Here is a 26,333-nt window from a genome sequence, read left to right as displayed (position 1 = left end):
TTGTAAAAAAACTGTCAATTAGATTTTTCTCAAAATTTTACTGAATATTGACAACAATATTTTTTTTAAATAAAAGAGTAGTTAAGAGTAGTTTAAAGCCAATATCTCAAAGTTTTGAAAAGATATTTGAGTCGAAAATATATTTTTACCAACTTTTATTAACGTTTTTGTTTAGGTTTTTATTTTTTGTAAGAAAACTGTCAATTAGATTTTACCCAACATTTTTTAGAATGTTGAAAACAATATTTCTTATAAGTAAAAATAAGTTGGAAGCCATAATCTCAAATTTTTGAAAAGATATTTGATTCGAAATTCAATTTTTACACACTTTGAGTAATGTTGTTTTTTGGTTTTTATTTTTTATAAAAAGAATTGTAAATTCGATTTTTCTCAAAATTTTACCAGATGTCAAAAACTTTGTTTTTCTTTGCACAAAATTGTTTTGGAGATAAAATCATTTTGTATTCGTAAGATCTTCGTGATGACATTTTTTTTCAATTCTTTTGATTCATAAAAAAAACCGTTTACTGGATTTTTTTTCCAAAAATATACTTTTTCGGTATAACGTTAAAATATATTATATCAAATTTAATTCAAATCTATCCAATATATATCTATATATTGGTTCGTAAAATATTTAGGGTTAACCAAAATATTCACCTTTTTTCAACTGCTATGGTACAAAAACACCCACGCAAATTTCTTGAGAGCCCTTTCTGCATCTTTCTGCCTTTTTATCTGAATAACAAAATATTTAAAGTCGATATCTCTTCTGGTTCTTGAGCTATGGACGACGAAAAAAAAGTTGCGAACGGAAGTATACATGCACGCACAGACATCTTTCTAAAAATCTTTTATTTTGACAGTAGTGACCTTGAAACGTCAAGAAATGTCAACATTTTCAATTTGACAAGTTGGAACCAATTACAAAAACTTCCTATGAAATGTTTAAAATGAATAAATCTTGATCAGATAATTATTTAAAACATTAAGATAAAACTCGTAAATGACAAGCAATTGTACCACAAGCTTCAAACCAAAGTTAAATACTGGTCTATGAAATTACTCGTCTAATCCAGAAATGGACATTATTTACAGTTTCATAACTGCAACTTATTTACTTCAAGTGGTATACAAAAATTTTAACAAATTACACCACACGTAACCTTTATTCTGGAAACTTATAAAAAGCGACTACTGTGGATATTAATATTATTTTTAAATTAAATTCATATATTTTAAATTTTTAATATACGTACTTAGAATTTTATTCGCGTTGATATTTAAAGTACTTGTTCTGTTTTATATATAATTTATGGAAACTTATTCGGAATGACAAATTGAGCATTAGAGGAATGCACACCAACGTATTAACGCTTTTGCTCCCAATTTTTTGTCATTTGTTTTCATATAGAGACTCTTCCGAAGGAAGAAATCAACACTCTTCATTTTACTTAACGCGCCAAACTTACTGCGGTTACATGTTCAAAACTTATTTGAATTTTATTAAAATGTTGCTTAAACATAATAACAACGAAAACATAACACTTGTCAAACTTTTATACCCTGAATCCGAATATTATTTCAGATTTCTTCCTTAAACGCACTTCAAAATTTCATCATTTTTTTTTCGAAGAAAAAATATAAAATTTAAAATATTTATCAGATATTCGGGTCTTTCACTTAAGTTAGTTTGGTTTAAATGGCGTCTTTTAAAGGTTATTTTTCGACAATGGTCGGAGATAAGAAAATTGTTTCAGTTCAGCGTTTTTTTTTCTTAAGCCGATTTATCTGTGTCACCAATTATATGGATGTGCAGATCTCTCATTTAGTTTGAAAAAATCCTCATACAAACTCAAAGAACTCAAACAATGAGAATCCATTATTTCACCAAGTTTACCAAGGTTACCGGGATGTATGGTGTATCAAGACAAAATGTTCTATAAATACAACCGTTTTTCTGAATGAAAATTCTGGTAGACAATATGATACAAGGAAATAAAAAGATCATAGATGTTAGTTACGTATACCTCCTTTCTAATCACTGCAGCAGGTTTTGGCAATCAAAAAAGTCTCCTCTTCCGTCTAAAAGAAAACGTGATACTGGCAATCGGTGTGAGCAAATAATTGAGCGTTTTCTATCAATTCGCAAAACAATTCAATATTTATCTTTGTTGGGTACTGTTGTATATAGACACATTCTAGGAAATTGTTAAAGTGACAAACTTGCAAAAGTCAACTACCTTAAGTTGGCAAATAAATCTTATTTCGGTGTAACTAAAACTCAATGTTTACGGATTCAAAACAACTAAGCTCCATTACAGGTGTCTTTACTTGATATTGCTTGATTGGTAGAAATGGATTTCAAGTGCGGTTTTTGAAAATGATTTTTTCGGAGGCTTTACGGTTATAAAATAAGAGAAGTACATAGAATACATGCATTTGTCCTGCAGTAGTCGAAGACTCTATTAATGAGACTTCTTATATAACGATCTTGGTGATAATAACAAATTCTAATATCAATATTTTCATATTTATAGCAGCCTTTAAATGGATCTTTAGATGACTTCTAATGACGCACGAATTGGAGATCTGACTGTGTTCGCTTTTCGGCAATAAGCCATTTTAAACTTAACTGATTTTAACTTAACATACCTTCAGTTAATGATGTTTCTGAATCAATTTTTGTTAGAAACATGTTAAGTACCATTTGCGGATACCTATTAAATTATTTATAACTTTATAATATCACTTACCTTATATTTATCTTTAATACCTTGTTGAGAAGCCTTTAAACTTCCAGACATCTCCGTTCCATTGATGAAATATGCCGCCTGAACCGCTCTACGAGTGTAGCCTTCCAAGCAGCTTCGATATTCGTAAAAAGAACATCATTGTTGGCGTTACTTTTGGGAGCAACAGCTTTTCTAACATCGGCCCAAAGATGCTCTATCGGATTTAGGTCTGCGCTTGATGCTGCCTATTCCAGAACTGCTATCAATCGGTCCCTAAAGCACTGTTTCGTAATTCTAGTAGTGTGCTTGGAGTCGTTGTCTTGCTGAAACTTTCGTATCACTGGCATGTTTTCATCGGCCCAATCCACTAATCGTTCCTTAAGAATGTAAATGTATTTAACGGTTGTCAGCTTTCCATCGATTCGATGGATCGGGCCAACTCCACACCACCAGAAACAACCCCAAACGTTAAGCGAGTCGCCTCCATGCTTAGTTACTGGAAAAACATATTTAGGGTGTGATCTTGCGAACTCTATTCTAAGTCTACGTTGCCTTGCGGTTACTAATGGTTTCTTCCGAGAAACACAACCATGCAACCATGCAACTTTCCACCAATCTTTTTCTGATTGTGTGTGGGCCTATCGGGACATCGAATGCAACCGAGAGTTGACGTTGTATTTCTGTGGAGCTTTTTTTGGGCCTACTAATTGCTAGATCCATTTGGCAGCTTGTCTTACGGGCTCGTTTTTTAGAAGGTACATTTTCAGCAGTCCCAAAGTTTTGAAAATGCCTAATTGCATTGAAAACTTTCTTAATAGAACAGTTTATTTGAGATGTAAATGCTCTGTAGGAAATTTTAAGCTTCTAAAGCTCAAGAATCGAACCCCTTGTAGGAGGATCACAACTCTTAAATTTTTCCATTGCAATAACTTCCAAAATTTAAAAATTATTCTTTAAAAACGTTTGCTGACAATTCAGAATTTCTAACTTACCAATGCAAAATAAAAAGATTATTTTTATTTCACCCAAGTCAAATCTAATTAATATAATATATAGTGAATGTGGAAATGAGAAGCAAGTAATGTTTCTAATGAGTTGTCCACAGCTGTATATATATTTATTTATGTACCTGCGTTGTATTATAAACAATTAGATTCTTGTACACGTGCGGTATTCAAGAAGAAATTTAAGGCATATATTTTAATGTTATAACCAATAATTTAAAATTATTAAAAGATATGTTTCAAAAATAATTTTGGCTCGAATAAATTCCGTTCCATAATCCCAATTTTTGACAACTGTTTGCCGTACCAAAAATCAAAAGAGTTTTTCTTTCAAGCATCCCAAGAGGATCTCATCTTTCTTTGACTAGGCCCAGGCCTCAGCGCGATAAATGAGAACCGGATGATGAGCGCCTTATGGATTATGATTTTATATGCTCAAGAGAGGACTTTGCTTCTCAATTAGTCTAAGTCCAAAGAAGCAGCGATTTGCAAGAGTTATTTTTCCTTTGATTTCCGCACTGGCGTCGCGTCGTTGTCTGAACTTGTAGCTGTGTCTATAGGTTGACAAAATCCTACACTACTTCGACGGTGACGTTTTGTCCAAGACGTCGTGTTTCAATGTTCAATGATCAAGAGATGGTGGGTATCGATTTGAAGTCCCTGGGGTTTTTTCAAGATTTGCCGTAATGTTAGTATTTGGTCAATGGTGAACTTCAGACGTTCACATAATACGGCAGAAAGGATCTTAACTGAACTATTATTTTTGATAAAAATTTGCATGATTTGCAAACGTCGTTCAGGAGTAAGTGATGCATTATAAATGACAAACCACTAATACTTGTTGTTTAAGATTACTCAATTCCAAGCCGTATTCTTCAGATATCTCATATCTATAAATTCATATCTTAATGATCAAGACTCCCGCTTTTATTCCTTTATTCATTCAAAATCCATCCTCAATATGGATTACTTGGATGCTTATTATACCTATTGGATTACAAACTCACCACCAAATGGTAGGCCTACTTATTTAAAAAACATGACAAACAAAATGTACTTATTTCGATAATTTTTATTAGTTTATTATGTTATACACTTGTTTAGATTATGACTACTATTTAAATTATTTCTAATAATTAGGAATTTAGCATATATATAATTATTACAAAAACAATTTATCGGCATTTGTATTTATATCAAAAACCTTTGATTTGATTTTTTTGTTTTAGGTTTGTTATATATATAATTAAATTAAATGTTTTACGGAAAAAGAAAAACGTTAGAGTTAAATAAAATATTTCATTTATGTATGTATGTAGGTATGTAGTCAATATATATCACTATAGGCGAAGCATAAGGTCCCTTTAAAAATTGAACATTATTTGTGCTTTTGACCTCTTTTGTTAAAGGGCTTACAAATTATATTATTAAAATCAAAAAATGTTGACAATTTTAAGTTATATTTATACAAGATTTACAATTTCAATTCTGCTTAGTAGGACAGTTTACAATAATGTAATGTAGGTCAAGATGTAACTCCTACTTATGTAAGTATATGAAAAAAAAAATTAAAGCTAGAAACGCATGGTGAACTTTACAAAAAGTTCAATAGACAGGAATCGAACCTGAAAGGTGTATCCCAGAAGTCAGATTTCTAAATGTCCTTGATCTGAAATATAAATTAATACGCTTCTAGCCTTGAATCATATCTACATTGAGCGATTAATCGAGCTTTTTGCATGAAGATTTGTGCAAGCCAGGATGAATAAGAAGTGTAAAATGTTTGTAGAGAGCAGAGGTATCTCTATATTCCGTTAAAAAGTTTCGTTTTCACTTAATAGAAAAAATGAACTTAAAGCCAGTATTTTTTTTAAGTTGCATGTTCGATAAATCACTTAGTGTAGATAAGTTTGAAAATGTTATTTGAAGAAAAAAGTAAACAAAAATGCAAAAATTCATTAAGCTTCAACGATATGCCTTAAAAATTTTATACAATCAGACAAATGATTGCGTTTCTTATAAATTATTGTACCTAAATAAAAATAATAATAATTATTATTTTAATTTTAATTTTAATATTTAAATCGAAAGCTAAGTGCCTAATTTCATGTTACTTCAGAGGCCGTATGGGAGGGCTGTGGTGATGTTGAGAAAGGTCTATGTAAAAACTGCGCCGCAGAGTGATGATATGACATTTCCTGAAGCGAAGTCATCGAATTCGAGTTGATACTGTTGGCCGACGAGTTGAGCTTCTCTGGTGAGTTAACCCGAATTTTAGGCGGGGGCGTGCTATCTACTGCATAATTTGGCGTCGTGTACGAATGAATTTGATTTCCATTAAGTGTAATGGTTTGTGGAAGCTGTGGGTGCGGTCTAATTACAGTAGGCTGAATTGGAAACTGTGACATTTCTTTTAGATTTGAAAAATTCTGCAAATAACAACCGGCATTCAAGAAGCTAGCAGCTGTGGTGTCCAGTTTAAATGGTTGCATGCAGGATATAACGGCCGGATATCCAGCGTTTGTATTGAGAGAGCTTGTCAGGTCTCGTGGCTTGTCATCGTCTATACAAAGATCTCGATCGTCGCGATCGTTGCCGCCGTTCGACGTAGATCCGGGACTATGTTGCAGGGGTAGACTATTAGGTACAGGCGAATGGGTTCCCAGCGATATATCTGAATCGGACGTGTCGGATGGAGCTGGCGATGAAGCACCCTCTGCTCTTCGGCATTGGAAAGACATACCTGGGTTGTTTTGATTGTGTTGCATTCTGAAATGAAAAAAAAAAAACATTTGAATACATTTTTACATACTTAAAAAATATAAAATCGTGAAATTAAGCATAATAAAATATTATAAATCTTATTTAATAAGACTTTTTCATTTAGTGAAATTTATAATTCAAGAGACAGACAGAGACAGAGAAAAAGATATAGATTTTTTTATACGAGGATATTATTAGCTAGCTTTTCGTGTTTTAAAATAATTGGACTCCGAAAACTTGCTAACTTTTGCAATAATTTGACAAATAGCTAAGTTTTTGTAACTTATTATCAGCCTACGATCTACGTGCGTGAATGATTGGGAAATATTGGGTCTGGTAAAGCATTCCACATTCGTTTAGTGCGACTAAAAAAAGAATCTCTGTACTTTATAGTACGTCCAAAATTAGGCTCAAGGGTGAACTGATGGGCATTCCTAAAAGAACGAGTACTAAAGTTGAATTGTTTGAGTGGAGGAATGTAACTGGCTATTTAATTAGAGCATTGCTTATGGAAGTAGCGATAAAATAACGAGAGACATGAAACCTTGCGACGGTGCTCGAGACTCTAGAGATGCAAAAGTTTCAGTAAAACAACGGACACCTATTAGTTTTAGAGCCAGCATTTTTGGCGATGTGAAATATGTGATCACTCCACAACAAGTGGTTTGTAATGCACATACCTAGGACTGATAGCTGTTCAGTCTCCTCGATGCAAGTATTACTAATGGATTGTGGCATTGGGGGAAAGTTACGCTTTTGCGACAGTATAGACAGCATTGATTTTTCGAAGCATTAAATTCTACACCGTTTTTGAATTCCCATGGAATAATGCTGTCAAGATTAGAATTCAATGAGCTTATCATACGCTGCCGTTGATAGTCCACATGCGAAGAACAAAGATGACAATCTAAAAACGAATATGAAAAGCTGAGGGTACTGTCATCCGCGAAACAATTTATTGAGTTAGAAGTTTCAGACAAAAGATGATTTATAAAAATAAGGAAGAGCGTCGGAGACAAAACGGAGCCCTGAGGCACACCAGCGTTTATTTTGTGAATATCAGATTTGAACCCGTATAATACTTCTTGAATTGAATCCAACCAAGAAGGGATTCATCAAACCAAATGCACGCATTTTCGATAAGAGAGCTTGAAGCCAAACCCTATCAAATGCTTTTGAAATATCAAGTGCAATAATCTTACTTTTTCCAAAACGACGTAAAGATTTGTTCCACTGTTCGGTGAGATAAACCATGACATCAGCAGTGGACCTATTGCAATGAAAGCCATACTGCCGGTCTGAAAATTGATCGGCGTTTCCATGACAGTTAGATGGTGAGGAGGATTCGCCTTTTTTAGGGACAGGCTGGACAAATGCAGTTTTCCATCCACTCGGAAAGTGACCTGTAGAATAGGACAGATGGAAAAGCTTACACAGTGGTTTTGCCAGCGTTGAAGAACACCACAATTGCGGCCAGCTGATTTGTGAATGTCAAGATTTCTAAATACTCTAGTAACTGAAAGATTGCGAAAGAAGATTCGTCCCATAGAATCGTTTACACACAGGCGGAGTCAAGTCACTCAAACAGCAAACTGTGCCGCAAGCAATTTGGCTTTATCAATCGAGCTTACATAGGGATTGTCATTGAAAACGACGAAGACGCAAATTTCGTACAAATGACCAGAAATTTTGACCAGTTAAAGTTCCTGAAGAATTCATTGAGACCGTCCCAGTTGGCTTTCTCATATCGCCAAACGTTTCTTGTAGGGATTTTAACTTTAACTAGCGTTTTTTGGCATCAGAAATTTGCAGTATATTTATTAGGATCAAAGGTAAGAAACAAGTCTGGAGTGTGGCGGATTGGCCTGCAACGTCAGGAATGCGAGTTGGCTCGTCAAATTACTGAGTCAGTTGGTTTAACTCAGAAAAAATCTCGACATACCTTCCTTTGGATGTTTTCTGACCCGAATAGCAGCCACGAAGCCACATTAAAATCACCCGTAAGAACGATTTCACTGTATGGAAAATAGGATACAATTCTCTGGATAGCCATTTAAAGGCTTTGACGAAGTTCAGAATGTTAGTACCTGGCTTACTAGAGAGTTCTTTGCTTTGATTTTACCTCAGTTGCAGTAATTGCTTTTATTGCCGCTTGGCTATCAATGTAAAAGGTGATTTGAACTTTTTGAGTTTGGAAGCCCAAGCGAAGAGGTTAAATTGAGAGCTTCAGAATAGAAGCCTGCTCCTACACCAGTGTCTATTTTAGAGCCATCAGTATAGATAGCTATTGACGACTCACTGGAGTATGGTATTTATCAATCCATTCATCTCTGCTTGGGATGGCAGCCTGGAATAGTTTATGAAAATCAAGTTCGGGTATTTTATAGTCTGTTGTAGTACTTAACCCATAACTTTATGAAGGATGTGGGCATGTCCTATGGAACTGTTTAATGCTTTAGTTTGACTAAGTCTCAGGGCACTTTTGGACGCAGATTCTTGAACAAGGTCTAGGGGAATTAGATTGAGTATAACTTCCAGTCCCACAGTTGGAGTGGATCTCATTGCCCCCTTTATGCAAGCACGCAAGTCTTTGAACTTTTGTCAAAGTTTACAGGTTCGTACTTTTTTCTAAAGCTTTCGACCATACCAAATTACCATAGATTATTTGATAATTTTAGGGTTTGGTCCTAAATATCATGTTGTCTATACATTTATAACTATCGTAAAGCTCTCTCAAAGCTCTGAATAAAACTCTCATCAGAGATCACTTATTGAACTTTTTGGAAGTCAATAAAGAAACTTAACTGACTAAATTTGTACCGCCTGATTTAAAGTTATATGCGATATTCAAGACGTTAAACAAATTGATAATTAATTGAAAGTTCCCCTCAAATCTTTTCTTACTTTTTCCTCCATTCAAACTATATTATTTCAAAAACCTTCAATAAATCATAGCAGGTCGACAAGTTTGTATCATGCATCCATCTGAAGCAATCATAATCAATTTAACTTAGGTCTCTTCCAAGTCTTCTTCGAAATTCAACAAAACACCATATATCTTCATACGAGTATAACCAACCCATCACATATCAAAAACCAAAGAATCCCTTTTCTAAAAAGATATCTTACTCTTAGAAATTATTTTGAAATATCTATATAGCCGCGTTGATTTGATACACATATAGATACGCGGGAGCGCTATCAACATGAGTCCGAACACATGCAATGTCTCAGTGTCAGCTTAACAAATGAGCTCGTCAAGTTTTTTTTTTCTTCTTTTTCTATTTTGAAAGCGATCGGTTGAGACATCAGCACAGCAGAGTTTGTGAAAAATCGTTCTCTATCCCCCGATTCCCGTAATGATCCTAATGACGATTTGATCTTTCTTGCCTGTTTCCCTTTTGTTCGGCAGTGACTTATAAGCAAGCAACAGCTCCAGCTCCAGCACCAGCACCGGCAACGGGCATAACAATGAAAAATGTGCTATGCTCCCATGCTGACAAATTAGATTGAGACGTCAAAACTCCAGCGCACTTACATTGTGTAGGTATGTGAAGTGAAGATATACACCATCATGGAGATCACCATGGCTATGGCCAGTTTTAAAACTGATGGGGTTATCTAGAAATTGGCATATTATCGTCCACTTAGGTGAGAAAGTGATTTGCGCCTAATATCAGCAGTATTGAAGTAGAAGTAGTGGAAGTATAGAAGCAAAGCAGTCAACAGTCAAGGCGAAATATTACTTGAATACTAATTATTGGTTATACGGTTAGTTCTTCCGTTAATGCCCCACCAGTAATGGTCTGGTCGGGTCGGGTCGGGTCTGGGCTGAGGTGTCATCATTAATAATTTGTTCTGTTGTGGTGTATAGCGTTTCTCGCGCGCCTCCTTTTGATTTGACGTCTCATGTTGAGTGATTAATGATGATCATCAACTGCAGAAGGCACATGAATTAAGCAACCAACCTGCTGTTTGCCCTAGAGCCAAGGCGCACTTTTCAAAGCGAAACTAAAAGGGGACTTTGAGGCGAACCATCAACAAAAATTATGTGTGAAGTATGAAATCGTTTTGCTTCAACAAAAATGATGGATATGTGCTGTCTGTAAACAGATAGCTTGCAGAGTGTAAGTTCCTCTTTTTATACCTTTGCTTGAGGTCTTGGTGCGGCCGCGGCCGAAGTGCGGCGGTTGGTTATGTCCAGCATTAACAGCAAAACCGTCAATCAGCAGGTCGAATCGGCAGCCTCACCTCATATACTGAAGACGTGCGGTAACGAAAATGAGAGATTTATCAAAAGAGAAGCAGGAAATACATAAAGGAATACATATAGATACGATTGTAAGATCATTTACATCATTTACAGTGAAAGACCGAAGTCCAGCTGAGGGGTAACGAAGCGACGTATAGGTATCAATATAAATATCCACTCCGACTTTCGAACTTCGAACAGTACGACGAGATGTGTCTTTTTAATTTCATAATCTTCCTATGATGCCATCAGTTTTAGTCTCGGTCCATTTAAGCACACAGCATGCACCTTACTTGGCTGAAACCATACCCATACGCCGCGCCGATGTCATCACACGTAACGTATCCTTCTCACCATTGCACACATAGCTATCGGCCTGATGGCCTGTCTTCTTCCGTTCTTCATGTGCACTTGGGATGGGCTTAAGTCCAAACTCCGAAGGTGTCTTGATGACTTCCACGATTTGTCTCGGTCCGCTTTGAGAGGAGAGGCATCGCTTCGCATCGAGAAGACACATTCGAATTCGATACTCTTGGCTAAAGGATTTTTTTTCGTCGTCTTTATTTTGTCGTATCCATGTTATTAATGAATTTTTCTGCGGATTATCGATTGTGGGAGGAGGATAACAGGTAATATGATTTGGGTCTATATTTTTGTATATCCAATCCGTCAGCTTGTGCAAAGACCATGGACATATGTATAGATAGGTATTTGTGTGTTTGAATAAATTCGGCGGATATGCTCTGGCCACTCATTTTGTCCGCATTATTAATTTGGGAAGCTCTTGGAATGGGAAATCGATAGCTTGTGCGGCAATTCAAGGAAAGACGGACAAGTTTATGCGAAATTTCAAGGCTAATGAAACGAAAAACTACCGATCCAGAGCCGTCCACCAAAACTTTTCCACACAATTGACTAAACATATCATCCAGTAACTTAAACTACCGAAATCCGATATGCTGGCACCTACCTAAGTGTATGTAATTACAATACCCTTAGATAGCTAAAATGTAATTCAAAACTTGGAAAATTCTTAATCGGCTCATGTCATGAGTTAATACGTTTTAATAATGTTGTATATATACATACATATGCTCGAATAATATGTATAGGTAATATGATGCCGAAATCTTTTCATTATTCTTCTTTTTTTTCTTTTTTTTTTATTTGGAAGGGGTAAACGCGGAGCTTTTCGATCTTTGTTTTCGATTTAAAGTCTATACCTAGCTAAAGTATGTATTTATATGTGATGTACGTTCAGGTATTTAGGTTTTGGGAATTAAATGTGAATGGGGAATGGGTTGTGTTAGGTATGTGGTTTCCTTCAGTGGTCTTTGCATTTAACCCATCGCATCATAATGCAATACAGTTACTTTAGATTAAAAAAGGATTTTTTCAATGCCTATCGAGGGTTGTCTTTATGAGAAGACTGTATTTGAAAAAAGGATTATAATTGTGTGATGTTGCAGCCATTTTGAAAATATTTGTATAACTTAGTGTCAAAATACTACATACTTTTGTATCTATTTTTCTATTCAAATATTTCAATAATAGTCATAATTATCTATATCTTTATACTTATGCATATATCTTAGGTACATACAGAAACAGTGTTTTTTAAAGGGTATCATAAGAAGATATATTATTATTTCAAAGATAATCCAAATCACGTCATGTCAGGCTTTATTCAAGGAAAAATATCGAAATTAACGAGCAAATATTTTATTACGAGTTTCCTTGAGCAGGAATCTTTCTGTTAAAAATGGTGATTTTCGTCATGTTCTTTGAATGACATGCATTCAGAAGATACAACTTAAATAAATATCAAAGGCACAAAGCATTTAAAAATATAGCTCTAAATAAGCTTGAATATAGGAGTCCGCATTAAAATATAATTTTAAAAGAGAGTTTTGAACGAAGGCGAAGTATATTTTAAGTATAAAGTAATGGTCTTATTTTAAAACCAACAAATCAATCATTTAACATTTCAAAGAATTATTTTTTCCAATTCATATTAAGAAATTAACTCATTTATTAAAAATAAAAATGTTTCCGGATAAGTTGGAATCACAAGATTTTCTTATATCTTTTATACTGTTCGGTTTTTAACTCTTAATATAAAATGACCCAGTGACGAATTTACCCAGTATTCGTTTTCTTTGCTGAGATTTTTTTTCGTACCAATGGGCTCGTATCTTTTTTTATATTTGTATGATATCCGATAGCCTCCAAGCTGTCTGTAATCGTTTGTACATTATATCATTTTGGCTTATACCTTTCGAAAGTGTTGTTGCAATAATTCTTGAAAGAACCCAAATTATAAAAGGTTAACACACTTTTTGTCAAGAAATGCATAATTAGAAAATAGTTTTTAAAATGTTTAAAATTAAGACAAATTAAAGCAATGGATTTACACTATGAATAACTACGTTAACTCGGGTTAATTCTTTCGTCAAACGAGGGCTGTTTAAAATTGTACGCTTGCTTTGCTTGCTATTTGCTTTTGATTTATTGAATTCGTTAAACAAACTAACGTTAGAACTTAAGACATTTATTCTTAGATTTATAGATTTACAATGCTTTAAGAAATTTGCAAAAAAGATTTACTTTAAATGTTTTACTATTAAAATCATCGCTTACGGAATATACCAAAAAGTAATACGTGTTGTAAACTGAAATCAATTGGATGAGAGGTACTGTTTTTTTACCATAGTTGGATCTGCTTGATATAGGACATAAAGGAACTTGTCTTCTAATACATGAACGGCTATAAATAAAGTTTAATTGTTCAAAAATTGATTTATGAGCGTAAGCCTATGATTGTAGGGTGGAAGTTCGAGCCTATTGGACCATGGGAAAAAACGGAAGCAGAAACGCATGAATCTTCTTTGTACTCCTTCTATTCTGTTTATATGGACTGAATAAAAGGTCAGAGAAAGTAGGGAGTTTAGTCAAATAAGAAGAGTCTAATTGATAATTGACAGTCAAAACATTTTGTTTTCGTGTAAAACACATTGATTTTCATTTGTCTATGTTTAGTAAAAGCTTATTTATAAAACACCATTGGCGAAAACTATTTAAGATTAAACAGTCGTTAAGTGAGTCAATACGTTTGACAATTTTAATGTCATCAGCGTAAATTAAAACAGATAAGTGTTTTATAATACAAGGCAAGTCGTTAACGTACAAAATAAACAGTAAAGGTCCTAAGTGGCTACTTTGTGGTACGCCAGAGTTGGTATAGAAATATGATGACCGCTCATTCCTAAAAAGTATGATTTCTGTATGATTTCTTATATAAGTACGACAAAACCCAACTTACAAATTTATCGTTAAAGCCTATGGATTTAAGTTTGTAAGTTAATGTTTAATGGCACAATTTATCAAAGGCCTTACTGAAGTCTGTGAAGACACAGTCAACTAGTTTCCGTTTTTCAAACGAATCTAAACAAAATTTTGTATTTTTTAACATCAAAAACTTTGTACTAGAATTCAATAAGTTTTTAGTTAATGAAGAACTAGAATTATTTATAGATAGATAGATAGATAATTTTTATTCATTCAAGCAAACTTAAAGCTAGATACAATATAAATGTTTTTAGATTGAATGAAATTAGTGAACATTGGGTAACTATAAAAGTTAGTGTTTAATGACACGCCAAATAAATTAATTCAAGTAATATCTGATGTGGGGTGACAATCAGAGTTTAATTATTTAAAAAAAAAATTAAGTTAATAATAAAAGTAAACTTGAGCAAAAATTAAGTAAATAAATTATTTCAAAAAATAAACTTAACAATTCAAAAATAATATACTGTAAACAAAAAATAAAAACAACAAGCAAATATTTAAACCATGTATGTTTGTGCTACTTAATAGGATAAGGTTCTCAAAAAGGATTCGATGCATTCATAGTCATGTGTGAATAGCCAATCTCTAACTTTTTTCAAAAAAGATCTAAAAGAAGTAGTTTGTCTTATAAATAACGGTAATTTATTAAAAAGTTTTGGAGCTGTAACTGTGAAAAAAGGGAGAAATGTGTTCTACGTGCGAAAGGTACAGTAACAAGATGTGAGTTATTTATGCGTAGACTGTAAAGCTGTGAGTTTCTAGTTGGAATATTGCCACTTTGTTTGAAAAACTCTCTTAAAACTTTGAAAACATAGGGATGTCTCATTGGTAAAATTTGCAATTCTTGGTATAAAGGCCAACTTTCAGCAAAACGATTTTTATTACAAATTATTCTTATTGCATGTTTTTGAGCTAACATAAGGGGTTTAAAAGTATTTGCGTATGATCCACCCCAGCTGGAAATTCCGTATTGAAGTTCTGAATGCGCAAGACCGTTATAAATTACTTTTAACACTTTTTTCGAGCAAATTGGTTTGATAAGGTACATTTTACGAATAACCAACATCATGTGTGATTTCAAGGAGCGAATATGTTCTTTCCGATTTAATTTGAAATCGTTTAGAACACCCAAGTATTTGAATTTCATCAGTGACTCAATTTTAAAGCAACTATCGGAACATAAACTATGAGAATAAAAATTAAGTTCCCCACATTTATGAATAGGTAAGCAAAATTGTTTACAGTTATGGGCATGAAAGCAAAGGTTATAATCAAAAAGACTGTTATCAGAAAGTTTAAAAGTTACGAACTTAGTTTTTTCGCTTATAATTAGCTTATGAGCAGCAAACCATGTCCTAAGGATTTCTAAATCTTCTTCAATTTTGGCCACACATTCAAAAGTAGTATTAAATTGATAGGTGTATGCTATATCATCTGCAAAAGCAGTTGGGGAACCATTTAATTTAAGATTGAAAAGAGAATTTATATAAATTAAGAACAATAATGGACCGAGAACGGAGCCTTATGGGACTTCATTTTTTAAAGGAAGTGAATTGCTAAAAGTTCCGTTCACATTTACTTTTTGTTCTCTTTCCTTTAAGTAGGATTGAAGCCATTTAAATATAACACCTCGAAAACCAGCATTATATACAGTTTGTTTAACAGAACGTCGTGGTCAACCATGTCAAAGGCCTTAGTCATATCAACGAAAAGAGCCATGGTAGTTTTGTTGCAATTTAAACTGCTATATAATTGAGTACACAGCCTTAAAATAGCTTGCCCCATTCTCAGAGAAATCATAAGGAATGTATTCTGAAAAGACTTTTTATCGGAAGGTCAAGTGATAAGTTTATTGAATGAAATTAATGTTGTCAAACGTTACGAATTTCGCAAAACTGCGCTTAGATATAATGAATAAAGATTTCTAATTTTGTTTAATTATTATTACTATAATTATTATTTTTAATCTTCCAAGAGCTTTTTATTGTTAAAAAATTATAAATAGTTTTTTAATATTCAAAAGAAATTATATTGAGGGCTTTTTACATTAATCGCCATTCTATTATGATTTTTGTAAACATTTGTGTAACGTAAATTTTACTATAATTCAATAAAATCTTTATCAATCTATCTATCTACTTACGATTTTATATTTTTTTATAAGACATGTTAAAAGTTTCCATTTAAATTCTTCTTATTTTGATAAGAGTTAGATGAACATTTAGCTACTAAAAACATTCTTGCAATGGTCTTGAAATCCTTGCGGCCAACCGAAACAAGTTGGCACTTGGTCTAAAACGAAGGACACAAGTCAGAAGGGTTTAAAATTATCTCAAGAGTTGCTTTACAAATACGAACGCAAATGAAAATTTGTTTGCATTTGTTGTGTGTTTCCTTAGTTTTGTACTTCACCATTTTCCTATTAATACACTGCAGAGAGTGTATAGTTCATGCATATATCATTCGAACTTTTAGTTCTATCAGATCCTGATTTCGGAAATTTCATAAGCAAAGTTATAATCAAATTGCAACACATCTGGACAGATACAAAGTAAACAATTTAGAGAATTGTACGCTATATACAGAGATTTCATTTTTAAATTAATATTATTTCTTTCGACTTTCTTATCCACAAGTATTTTAGGACGTAAGGAATGTTTAAGTTTTAATATGTGCTTAATTTACAAAACTGTCAATTAGTCTAAAACTCATTTTTTTGAAAAAATAGAAGTTGGTTGAGTTCTAACTCATTTAGATATTCATCAAGTTATAAACCGCTAAAACTTTGATAAAAATCTCAATTTGAAATAGAATTTTGATTCATTAAACCCTGGAATTGAGGTTTTTGGGATATTTGAATTCGGTTTTGCAATTTTTTTACTTCTTCCGAAGACCTGATTTTTAGTGGTGGCACTACAGTCCTGTGTGAAATAGGTCCTCACCCAACAAACTTCTCCATCTAGCTCGGTCTCTAGCTAGATGTCTCCAGTTACGCGCTCCAAGTTGGGTGAAGTCACTTTCCACTTGTGCGCGCCACCTGATCACGGTTGCGAAGCACTAACAAGCCTCAGATACGGACGGTTTGGTCAGATTCTAAATATTTTTAAAATAAAGTTCCAAAGAAAAATCGAGAATTACTAGATCAAATTTTCAATTTATTTTAGAACTTCCACTTAAAACTTGGAGCAACCTAATTCTGAAGCACGATTTTTTTTATTTATTAATACATTTACAATGAAATAGATGTTTTTAAAGTTGTTTTCTACTTCATAGTGATGAGCCGTTTTAGTATTTAAATGTAATAAAAGATCAAAAAATAAATCAGCGCTGTAGTTTTTCATAATATAAGTACAAATTTATTGAACAAACCACCAAATAGAATCAAACGCAGGACAATACAATACAACCATAGTGGAAACGTTAAGGTTTCTACTTCAGCTCTTTTGTTTACGTTCTTTAATTATATCGTAATCCATAACTTATAAGTATTTTCATGATAAACTCTCATAAAATCGGGTTTAACTGTATTAAATGTTGAAATAAATCTTTTAAATCAAATAATCTGGTCACATTATTTTCAAATTGATTATTAAAAAAAAGCAATGACTTTTTAAGTCATTCTTTTAAGATTTGTATTTATTTTATAATAAAAGTTGATTAATCAAACTCGATTTTTGTATAAAGATTGTCATCATATTTATGGTTGGTAATAACTTACTTCATTAGGCATAATCACTTCAAAAATGTATTTAATTTATCTAAAAACACAAGTTCTTTACACAGTTTTTATTTAATTGCAATATTATGAATCATAAATAGACAATAAAAGATCTCAGAATTTATTCAAAATGAGTTATATATCTACTGAGTATTAGTATACTGCTATACACTTCATACTTATCATAATAATCTTACATATTTTCTTGGCATTATAATCGATTACTCGATTTCACTTGTACATATTTTTTGAAAGCTTCAACAAACACAGCAAATGTCAAATGAGGACTGGTAGAACATAAACCATAGAAAGAAGAACAAAAAAATTATTAATTTGTAATTTCATCATACCCACGCAACGAGTAACGAGCAACGAACAACGCCGCGCAACGCGACGTGGTGTATTTCAATTTATAAGAAATCCAAAAAGAAAAGGGCTTTCAAAAAATCATCCATTTTAATGTTGCATGTACCATCATATACCATCAAAGAACATCACAAAAACAGATCCATATGAATTCACATCAATCGTGTTTTATGCTTCCGTTTATATTATGCTTTCCACCACACCAGTCGGAAAAGACACACGATTTGACATAAACGCTGCCGTACAAGTAATTTAGCAACACTTCAACACCAACAGCAACACCGAAACACCGATTACTTTGCCCCCGTGCGTCACTCGTCTCTCGGTCGTTGTAAATGTCAATGATCAATCAAAATATCTAACACAACCAATTTCCTTCTTTGTGCGTCGAGTGCGAGTAGAGTATATATTTGCTCTTGTTCCATGTTCAGCAGGAACTTCAATGCCTCTCAGTCTCCTGGCGTGTAACAAAAGGTCCCTGTTTACTTTACTGCCGTTACAGTAACACTATACATCTAAATGCGTTAAACGCCAGAAAAGAAAACGTGAAAATTAAGGCTAGGAAAATATTCAACACCCTATTGTTCTCCTCAACGACGATGATGACGATGACGACGGCCAACCGTCCTTCCCTTTCGTCTCCCTCTGCGACTACGACCCGGTCGCTCAGTTTTGTACTATAGTGTCACTGTCAATGGAGATAAATTCTCCTTAGGGTATTAAAGGTTTTTATCAACCCCTTCCCTTTTTTCCATAGGTACACCGTAAATAGACAACAAAAATCAGGAACAAGAGCAGGAGGGTTGAATTTGAATTGAATTTGTAACTCAAATTCGAACTAATGTCAACATAGTCGTTAACCGTTAACGAAAAAAAGGTACACACGGTGGGATAAGTTGATTTGCCTACGTTCATTTAAATTTATTAGGATTTCCATCCAAATATTTGTCTTGTGACAATTTAACTGGAAAGCATCAATAAAACGGGATATACCTACCTTTTGAAATGAAAGAGCATCCGCAGCATCTTCACCATCCATATAAAAGCAATAATTGAAGTGTATTCGTATTTTAAATATATGTACAAATGTATACATATGTAAAAGAATCACACAAATAAAAAAGGGAAGTTTCGATGATATTTATTGTTATTGGAAAAAAGTTAACCTCCGTGTGAAAACTATACATACTTGAGAGAATTAAGGAAATAACTTTATTTTATTATTTATTTTGAGTTTTACGGGTATTAGATAATTTGGTAGACCTTATTAAAGGCCTAAGAAATCAGTTATAGCGGATTTTTGTCACCACTACCGTTTTCGAAAATGTACCGACTCATCGCGTCACTATTCAAAAACCAGAAAGTAGTTAGTTTTTTCACTAAGTTTGGTGATTTTCCTTTTTACCATTATATTTCATCCCAAAATGCGCATTATTTTAGCCAAAGCTTTTTAGAATGGCGAAGTTGAAGACTACAACAATTATCGCCCCATCTCAATTTTACCAGTCATATCGAAGATTATCGAAAAAGTTTTTAACAAACAATTACTCAAATATATCGAGGGAAATAAACCATCAAGCACAACACAATATGGTTTCCGGAAAAATCAGACACAAAAATAGCACAGACAGTAGACATGATATCACACCTTCAAGAAAATAAAGACAATCGCAACCTTGCAAGCGCGCTTTTCATAGACTTGACTTCAAAAGCATCCGACACAGCAACCATAAAGTCCTGCTACGAAAGCTTTTTGCTCTAGGAGTGAGAGGTTTTTCATTTCATTGGTTCAAATCTTACCGATGTTTAGTCCGATGTACAAGCAATAAGCAACCATTTGAGATGTGGGTACCACAAGGTGGTGTATTTGGACCGACACTCTTTTGCTTATATATCGAAGATCTTGCAAACTTGATTCCAAATGGACATCCAATATTATTTGCAGATGACATCAGTCATATGTATTCTGCCCGAACTGCTACTGAACTCCAAGAACAGATGAATAATGATCTTGATATGATTCTATCTTGTATGAACGCCCAAAAATTATGTGTTAACATTATCTACTAAGGCTCCACTGTGGAACAAGTTAGTCTGTTTAAATATCTTGGACTTTGGATGGACTCATCACTGAACTAGAAATACCACATATCAAAACTTTCATCCCCAGCTGGCGTGTTTAGTCGAATTCGTAGTAACGTACCTGATGGTCTAAAAACACAAATGTACTTTGTCCTTTTTCATAGCCATCTGACGTACGGAATCAATGTATGGGGTACAGCAGTTCACAGCTTGATTCAAAGTTTATAAGTTGCACAAAACAATGCATTACAAAATTTATTTGGATTTGGATGGTATACAAACACTCGTCGGATTTATAACCAACTGCAAATTCTAATGGTTAAGGATGAAGCAAAAAAGAACATGGTGCTCCATATTCACAAAATTGAATTTTGGCCTTAGAAATAATTATTGTCTATATCCTTTCAAGTTATTCAACGAACAATGCATGAATATCTAAAGACCCGAATTCCGACGCGAAATCCGTGAATTTAAAATTCTCGTATGTCCTATGAGGAATTGACTACACATTTTAACGAACTTCATCGAAATTCTTAACTATGATGTTCCTAAAACCTGAACACACTACACTTCTATGAATTTTGTTGTACTTTATATATTCAGACCTATCACGAATTCCATCGAAAGCGTAAATTTTTACGAATTCCGGTTTCGATGGAATTCATCCAAGAGTTCTTAAGGTTATTGTTCCGTAGTGTTAATGTTATTAACAGCATTGTTGAAATTCCGCTTCCAATTACAAATATTACTCGCCTCAAAGAGTCTAATGAAAGAAGATTCCTTGGAAGTATTTATTATATATGGGCTATTTAATTTCGTGGTTTCAAGTTGGTAACGTTGGTAGTTGATAACTGTCAAACTCTACTTTCATTTTAAGTGTCATAAAATTAATTGAATATTAGCTAATAAAACTTGAAATCTACTACAAAGTGGTAATTCCAAAAAAAAAATAATTTTTGAATGGTCGTCATAATCGATTAAACTGTAAAGAATCTGGAAGCGTTACTAATATCTTTAGGCCTGTGCCTTACACCGTAGTGCACGCTCAGTCAAAAATATTGCTCCTGTTAGTGATATGAACAATCGCAGCACTCCGTTGAAAACTAGGCCTTAGTGACTTACAACTCAACTATTTGCAAGTTATGCTTTCAGGGATAGAGGGGACTTACAGTTCTAAGAATTCGAACGGCTGATTTCAGAAAGCACTTTTTATGACAAGAATTACTCTTTGAAGATTTGGCAACTCCTCGAAAGAGGCAGGATTGATGATTGAGGCCTTGGAACCTCTGGCATGAAAGGCCTACACACTAACCATCACGCCACGGGTACATAGATTTCCCGATGTTTGCATGAAATTGAACGTGAGGTCACTTTCATGTTTTTTTTTTGCATCTCCATCATTATAAAGTTCAATTTAAGCAACAATTTAAGCCTGTTTGTTGATTATTTGAACAACAGACAATAAACACCGATTTTTGGAACTACGTTTCTTTTTTTTGCTGACGATTGAAAAACATTTCTTGGAAATAATATATGGTTCCAACAAGACGTAGCAACAAGGTATACACAGCAACAATAACGGCGTATTTTAAATGCCGATAATCCTCAAACTCTCGAATTAAAAACCAACATCATACTCAAGTTATGCCCGAGCATAATGTTAGAAATGGCAAAAATGTGATTAAAATTAAAATCAAAAGAGTTGATTCATGGTCATGTTTCGAGATATCAACCAAAATACTGAATTTTTTCTCCTATAAGAATCTTTTTAAAAAACGCATTTAAAGGTTAAGTTAACAATTATCTAATAATTAAATAAAATATGCGTCCAATAAGTGTCGCTGGCCAACTACGCAAGCAATTGACAAAATTGTGAAGAAATTTGAAGAGGCTGGTTAAGTTACAGATATTGTAAGGCCTCTGCATCATCGTTTCGCTCGTATTACTGAAAATATCGCTGCTGTAAGTGAAAGAGTTGCGGAAGACCTGAATGTGTTGATTCCTCATCGTTCTCAGGAATAATGACTGTCTTACTAACGACAGCCAAGACTGTCTAATGGCTTATTTTGCATTTGGATCTACACCTACAATCCTACATCCATGAAAAATCAAACTCACACAACGACTGAAGCCAGCTGACCATTTACAATGTAGTCGTAGATACGTCGAATGGGTGCTTGAACAACAGGCGGTGGACAGCGATTTTTCGAACAAAAATGTTCTTCAGTGACGAAGCACATTTCTAACTCGCTGGGTAGGGTGGTAAACAAAATTGTCGTATTTGGGATTCTGAGAATCCTCAAGTAATTGAAGAGGCCATTACATCCACTAAAAGTCACTTTTTGGTGCGCTCTTTGGTCCGGGAGGTGTGATTGGACCTTACTACTTCGAAAACGACGATTCGAACGATTATAACCGTCAATTTGGAGCGTTGTGGTTTTCTGATAACCGACTTTTTTTTGCCTGCTATTGAAGAATACGACTTGAAGAATATGTGTTCCAACAAGACTGTGCCACATGCCACACAACTTGAGAGAATATGGCTTTGTTTAAAGAGACATTTTCTGGCCGTGTAATTTCTCGTCGTGGAGATATCAACTAGTCACCAAGATCATGCGATAAGTGAAATAGTGTGTTTATGCCGAATAACTTTTAACTCCTGAGCACATAAAAACCAACATTCGTCAAGTTATGGCCCAATAGGTGTCAAAAATTAGTCGAAAACTACCTCAAAAGAATCGATGCTTGCAATAATTCGCATGGTGGTCATTTAAATTATGTAGTGCTTCACTCTTAATGTCAACGTTCAAACTTAATAATAAAAAATCATGAACTAAAATATTTTAAATGTTTTTTAAACCACAAAGTGGATAGCCCTGTACAATCAAACTTGTTATCTGTAAAAACCTTCCGCATTTTCATGTTTTTATAGTTCTTTAAAAAAAAAATAATTTAAATGCATTTTTATTAAAATGTTTTTATTATACTTTATGCGAACTTTGAAATCCAACTTATTTTTTATGAAAGTATATTAAGTAAATTTTATGTAAAGGACAAACAAAAATAAAAATTATATTGAAATAACTCAATCAATATTTCTCTGATCTGACTCGAAAATTCCGATTGCCGTCGCTAAAACCCAACTCTTCCAATTGACTACTGGTTATGACCTAAGGAACACAAAAATTAAACAAAAAAGAACTGTATTCATGTAGATATGTATACAAATATTTTTATATTGATATCTATCGATATATGTAGGCACATATGTAAGTATGTATACATTTATATATGAAACACTTTTTGATCTTCAATTTACAGACATATAACGAAATGAAAGAACGCAATGAAATTGACAACTACTCCTCGTTATTCTTTCGAGTCTCCACTTCAACTTTTGTGAAATATTTTTGCGCGCATAATACCAGTTAACTGATGCTGCGTCATCTTTTCAGTCATCATCATCATCATCATCCTCATCATGGGTATGGTATTCTTTATTCTGACGGTTCCACCAGTCTTTACTTTAATAACTCTTGATTGCACAATATTCTGAATTCTGGTGGTGCCTCTGCCTCTTCATTTAATAACTCGATGACTTTCAGAAAATACTTCAACACGATAAGTAAGATGTAATGGTTATACTCAAGTATGCATGTTTGTAGGCGCTTCTGCTTTTATCGAAACATTCATACACAAGATGACTATCATCTGATCTTCTCATTTTCACGTCACATCAGTAGTTATGTAACCCCATCATCCTTACTTATTCAGGCAGCCCCAAATCAACCCACGACAATAATAATGGCTGAATACAGGTAGACAGATAAAGATACAGATAGGTTATAGGTATTCTGTATTCTGTATTCTCCTGCCAAAATGTATTTTGTAAAACTATTGAAAGAAGCAACAATGAACAGATTCCCATTTGGTTTGGTGGTGGAGCACGATATGCCATCCAGCAGCAAAGTAAATGAAGCACCCAACAACATTATAAGTGTGTACATATGTACTACCTGTACCTGTATCCCTGATGTATGTCATCGGGTGTAGAAGCCAGTCCTTTTATGAGAAATTTGTCGACATGAAGTGAGTATTTTTGAGAAGGTATTTTAAGTGGATCGCTTCTTGCAGGCTCTTGCAACAGAACAGAGTCAAAACAAAGGGTAAAGCGAAACGTTCTCACTTCTTCCTGCAACTCGTATCGGAACCTCTACTACATCCAAATCCCCCCCTTCCCTACTATAGAAACATCCAATTGTTAACATTGTTGTTTTTGTAATTTCAATCAATATCCGTGACTTGGTGTGGAATGCAACAACAACACAACCAGCGGCGAACTAGCATTTTGCTGAGGTGTGTGGTGCGAGTTCTTTTTTAGCAATATCTCAGTCAGTCAGTAAATTTGACAGTTGGTTGAGCTAGTGAACAAAGTAAAATGACGTCACATCTTTCATCTCTTCTTATTGATTACTTTTTATTTTTTTTGTCAAAACACTGGAGGTTTAGCTTCCAATTCCATTAGTATTTGATAATTATTATTATTTTTTGAAGTGTTCTCAGAGTATTTTTTGTTTGCTGATGGTCTGGTTCTTTCTTTCCGTCGACGGAACTGTCCGTTTGTATGAATCGATATTTTTGTGTATAAAATTGATAATAATCCAATTCAGAATTATAAATATCAAAACCCACCTGTCAAATGAAATATGATATTTGCAGGTTTTTATTGGAGATACATATTATGTTTAAGATACTTTGAGTATTGTTAAAAAAAAAACAGAAATGAAGATTTTAGCACCGAAAGCATCACATCACGATGATTTTTCTTAACTTTTTGTTTATTTATTTATCAAGTCAATCAAATTAACATAAGTAAAACATTATCTCAAAATGGATAAGTATTTGTTTACTAAAAATTCTAATACGAAGCAAGCTTAAAATTACACAATTCGATTTTTGAAAGCCAAATTTGATTACCTTCAAACTCTGTGTCTAAAATTCTATTCCATTCAATTTTTTAAAACTTATTAGGACAATTTTTAATAAAATTTGTCAAAATAATCATTTTCATGATAAAAACATTTCAAGAGATTCAAATAGACTTGGAGGATTGAACAATCAAATTGACTTTTTTGTGATAATTCATTCGCCCTTTTTCCTTTCATCATTTTTTCTAAATAACAAGATTTTTAATTCATGATTGCTTAAAAGAAATAATTGTTGTACCATTAGTATGTATAGGCATCTGGTAACTCTATCAATATTCCTATACAAAAACGTCAACTTCATTGAAAAGTGATTATCGCACCTTTTGTTGCGACAGCGTTTAGCTACCATAAGTAAATGTCACCTAACACCGTTTGGATTGGTCGTTTTTGATTGTCAACTATTGCAAATCCTCTTAACTCATTCCATCCCTAAATGTACGTTATTTTAGGGGATTAAAAATATGAAATTCACATTTGTTAGATAGAGACAGAAAAACACATTGCAGATGATGTTCATCAATGTGAATTATTATAGGAAGTGGTTTAGATTAATACTTTTTTTTAAAGTAAAAAAAGATACTTTGTATATAAATAAACCATAAATATTAAAAATCATTCACAACAATGTTAGAAAAGTAAATCTCTAAGCAAATAAATATTACACTACCCCTCTCGATCAGGTTTGTATTAAATTATTCGTATGTCATTATTTCATCCAATTAAATTGAGACATTCTCTTTTACAAAAGTCATTTAAATAAGGAGTTTCTAATAATTGTGTTTTAGGTTTTAATTGGTAGCACTGGAACTGTTTGAATTTGAAGAAATTTCAATATTTTGTCAACTGCTTTGAAGGTGAAAAACTTCAAAGAAATCTACAATCCACATTATGCTCTGTTAAAATAACTTGTCTCTCTCTCTCTCGTTCTCTCACTCTGTTTTTTTTTCTTTTTCTAGAACTCTAGAAAAGTGGAGCTTTTAATTGAATATGATTTTGTGAACATATACAGAGCCGTTGTACATCCTATTTCGTCTTATGGATCGATTTTGAGTGGCCTGCAAATAACAAGAAATA

The 26,333-nt window shown here is 33.5% G+C and overlaps 1 protein-coding gene across 1 annotated transcript in view; it reads right to left on the bottom strand.

Moving 5' to 3' along the window:
- Positions 1–4,791: 4,791 nt before the first annotated feature.
- The window catches only part of LOC129952148 (protein Optix), a 42,543-nt gene continuing 21,001 nt past the window's right edge, over positions 4,792–26,333 (bottom strand). The window contains exon 4 of the mRNA XM_056064603.1: positions 4,792–6,508. Coding sequence (XP_055920578.1) covers positions 5,845–6,508 — 664 coding nt within the window. The 3' untranslated portion in view covers positions 4,792–5,844. The remainder of the gene's footprint in view (positions 6,509–26,333) is intronic.

The sequence above is a fragment of the Eupeodes corollae genome, chromosome 3, assembly GCF_945859685.1.
Source record: "Eupeodes corollae chromosome 3, idEupCoro1.1, whole genome shotgun sequence".
In the NCBI taxonomy this organism is placed as follows: Eukaryota; Metazoa; Arthropoda; class Insecta; order Diptera; family Syrphidae; genus Eupeodes; species Eupeodes corollae.
This window is presented reverse-complemented; position numbering and strand designations above follow the sequence as displayed.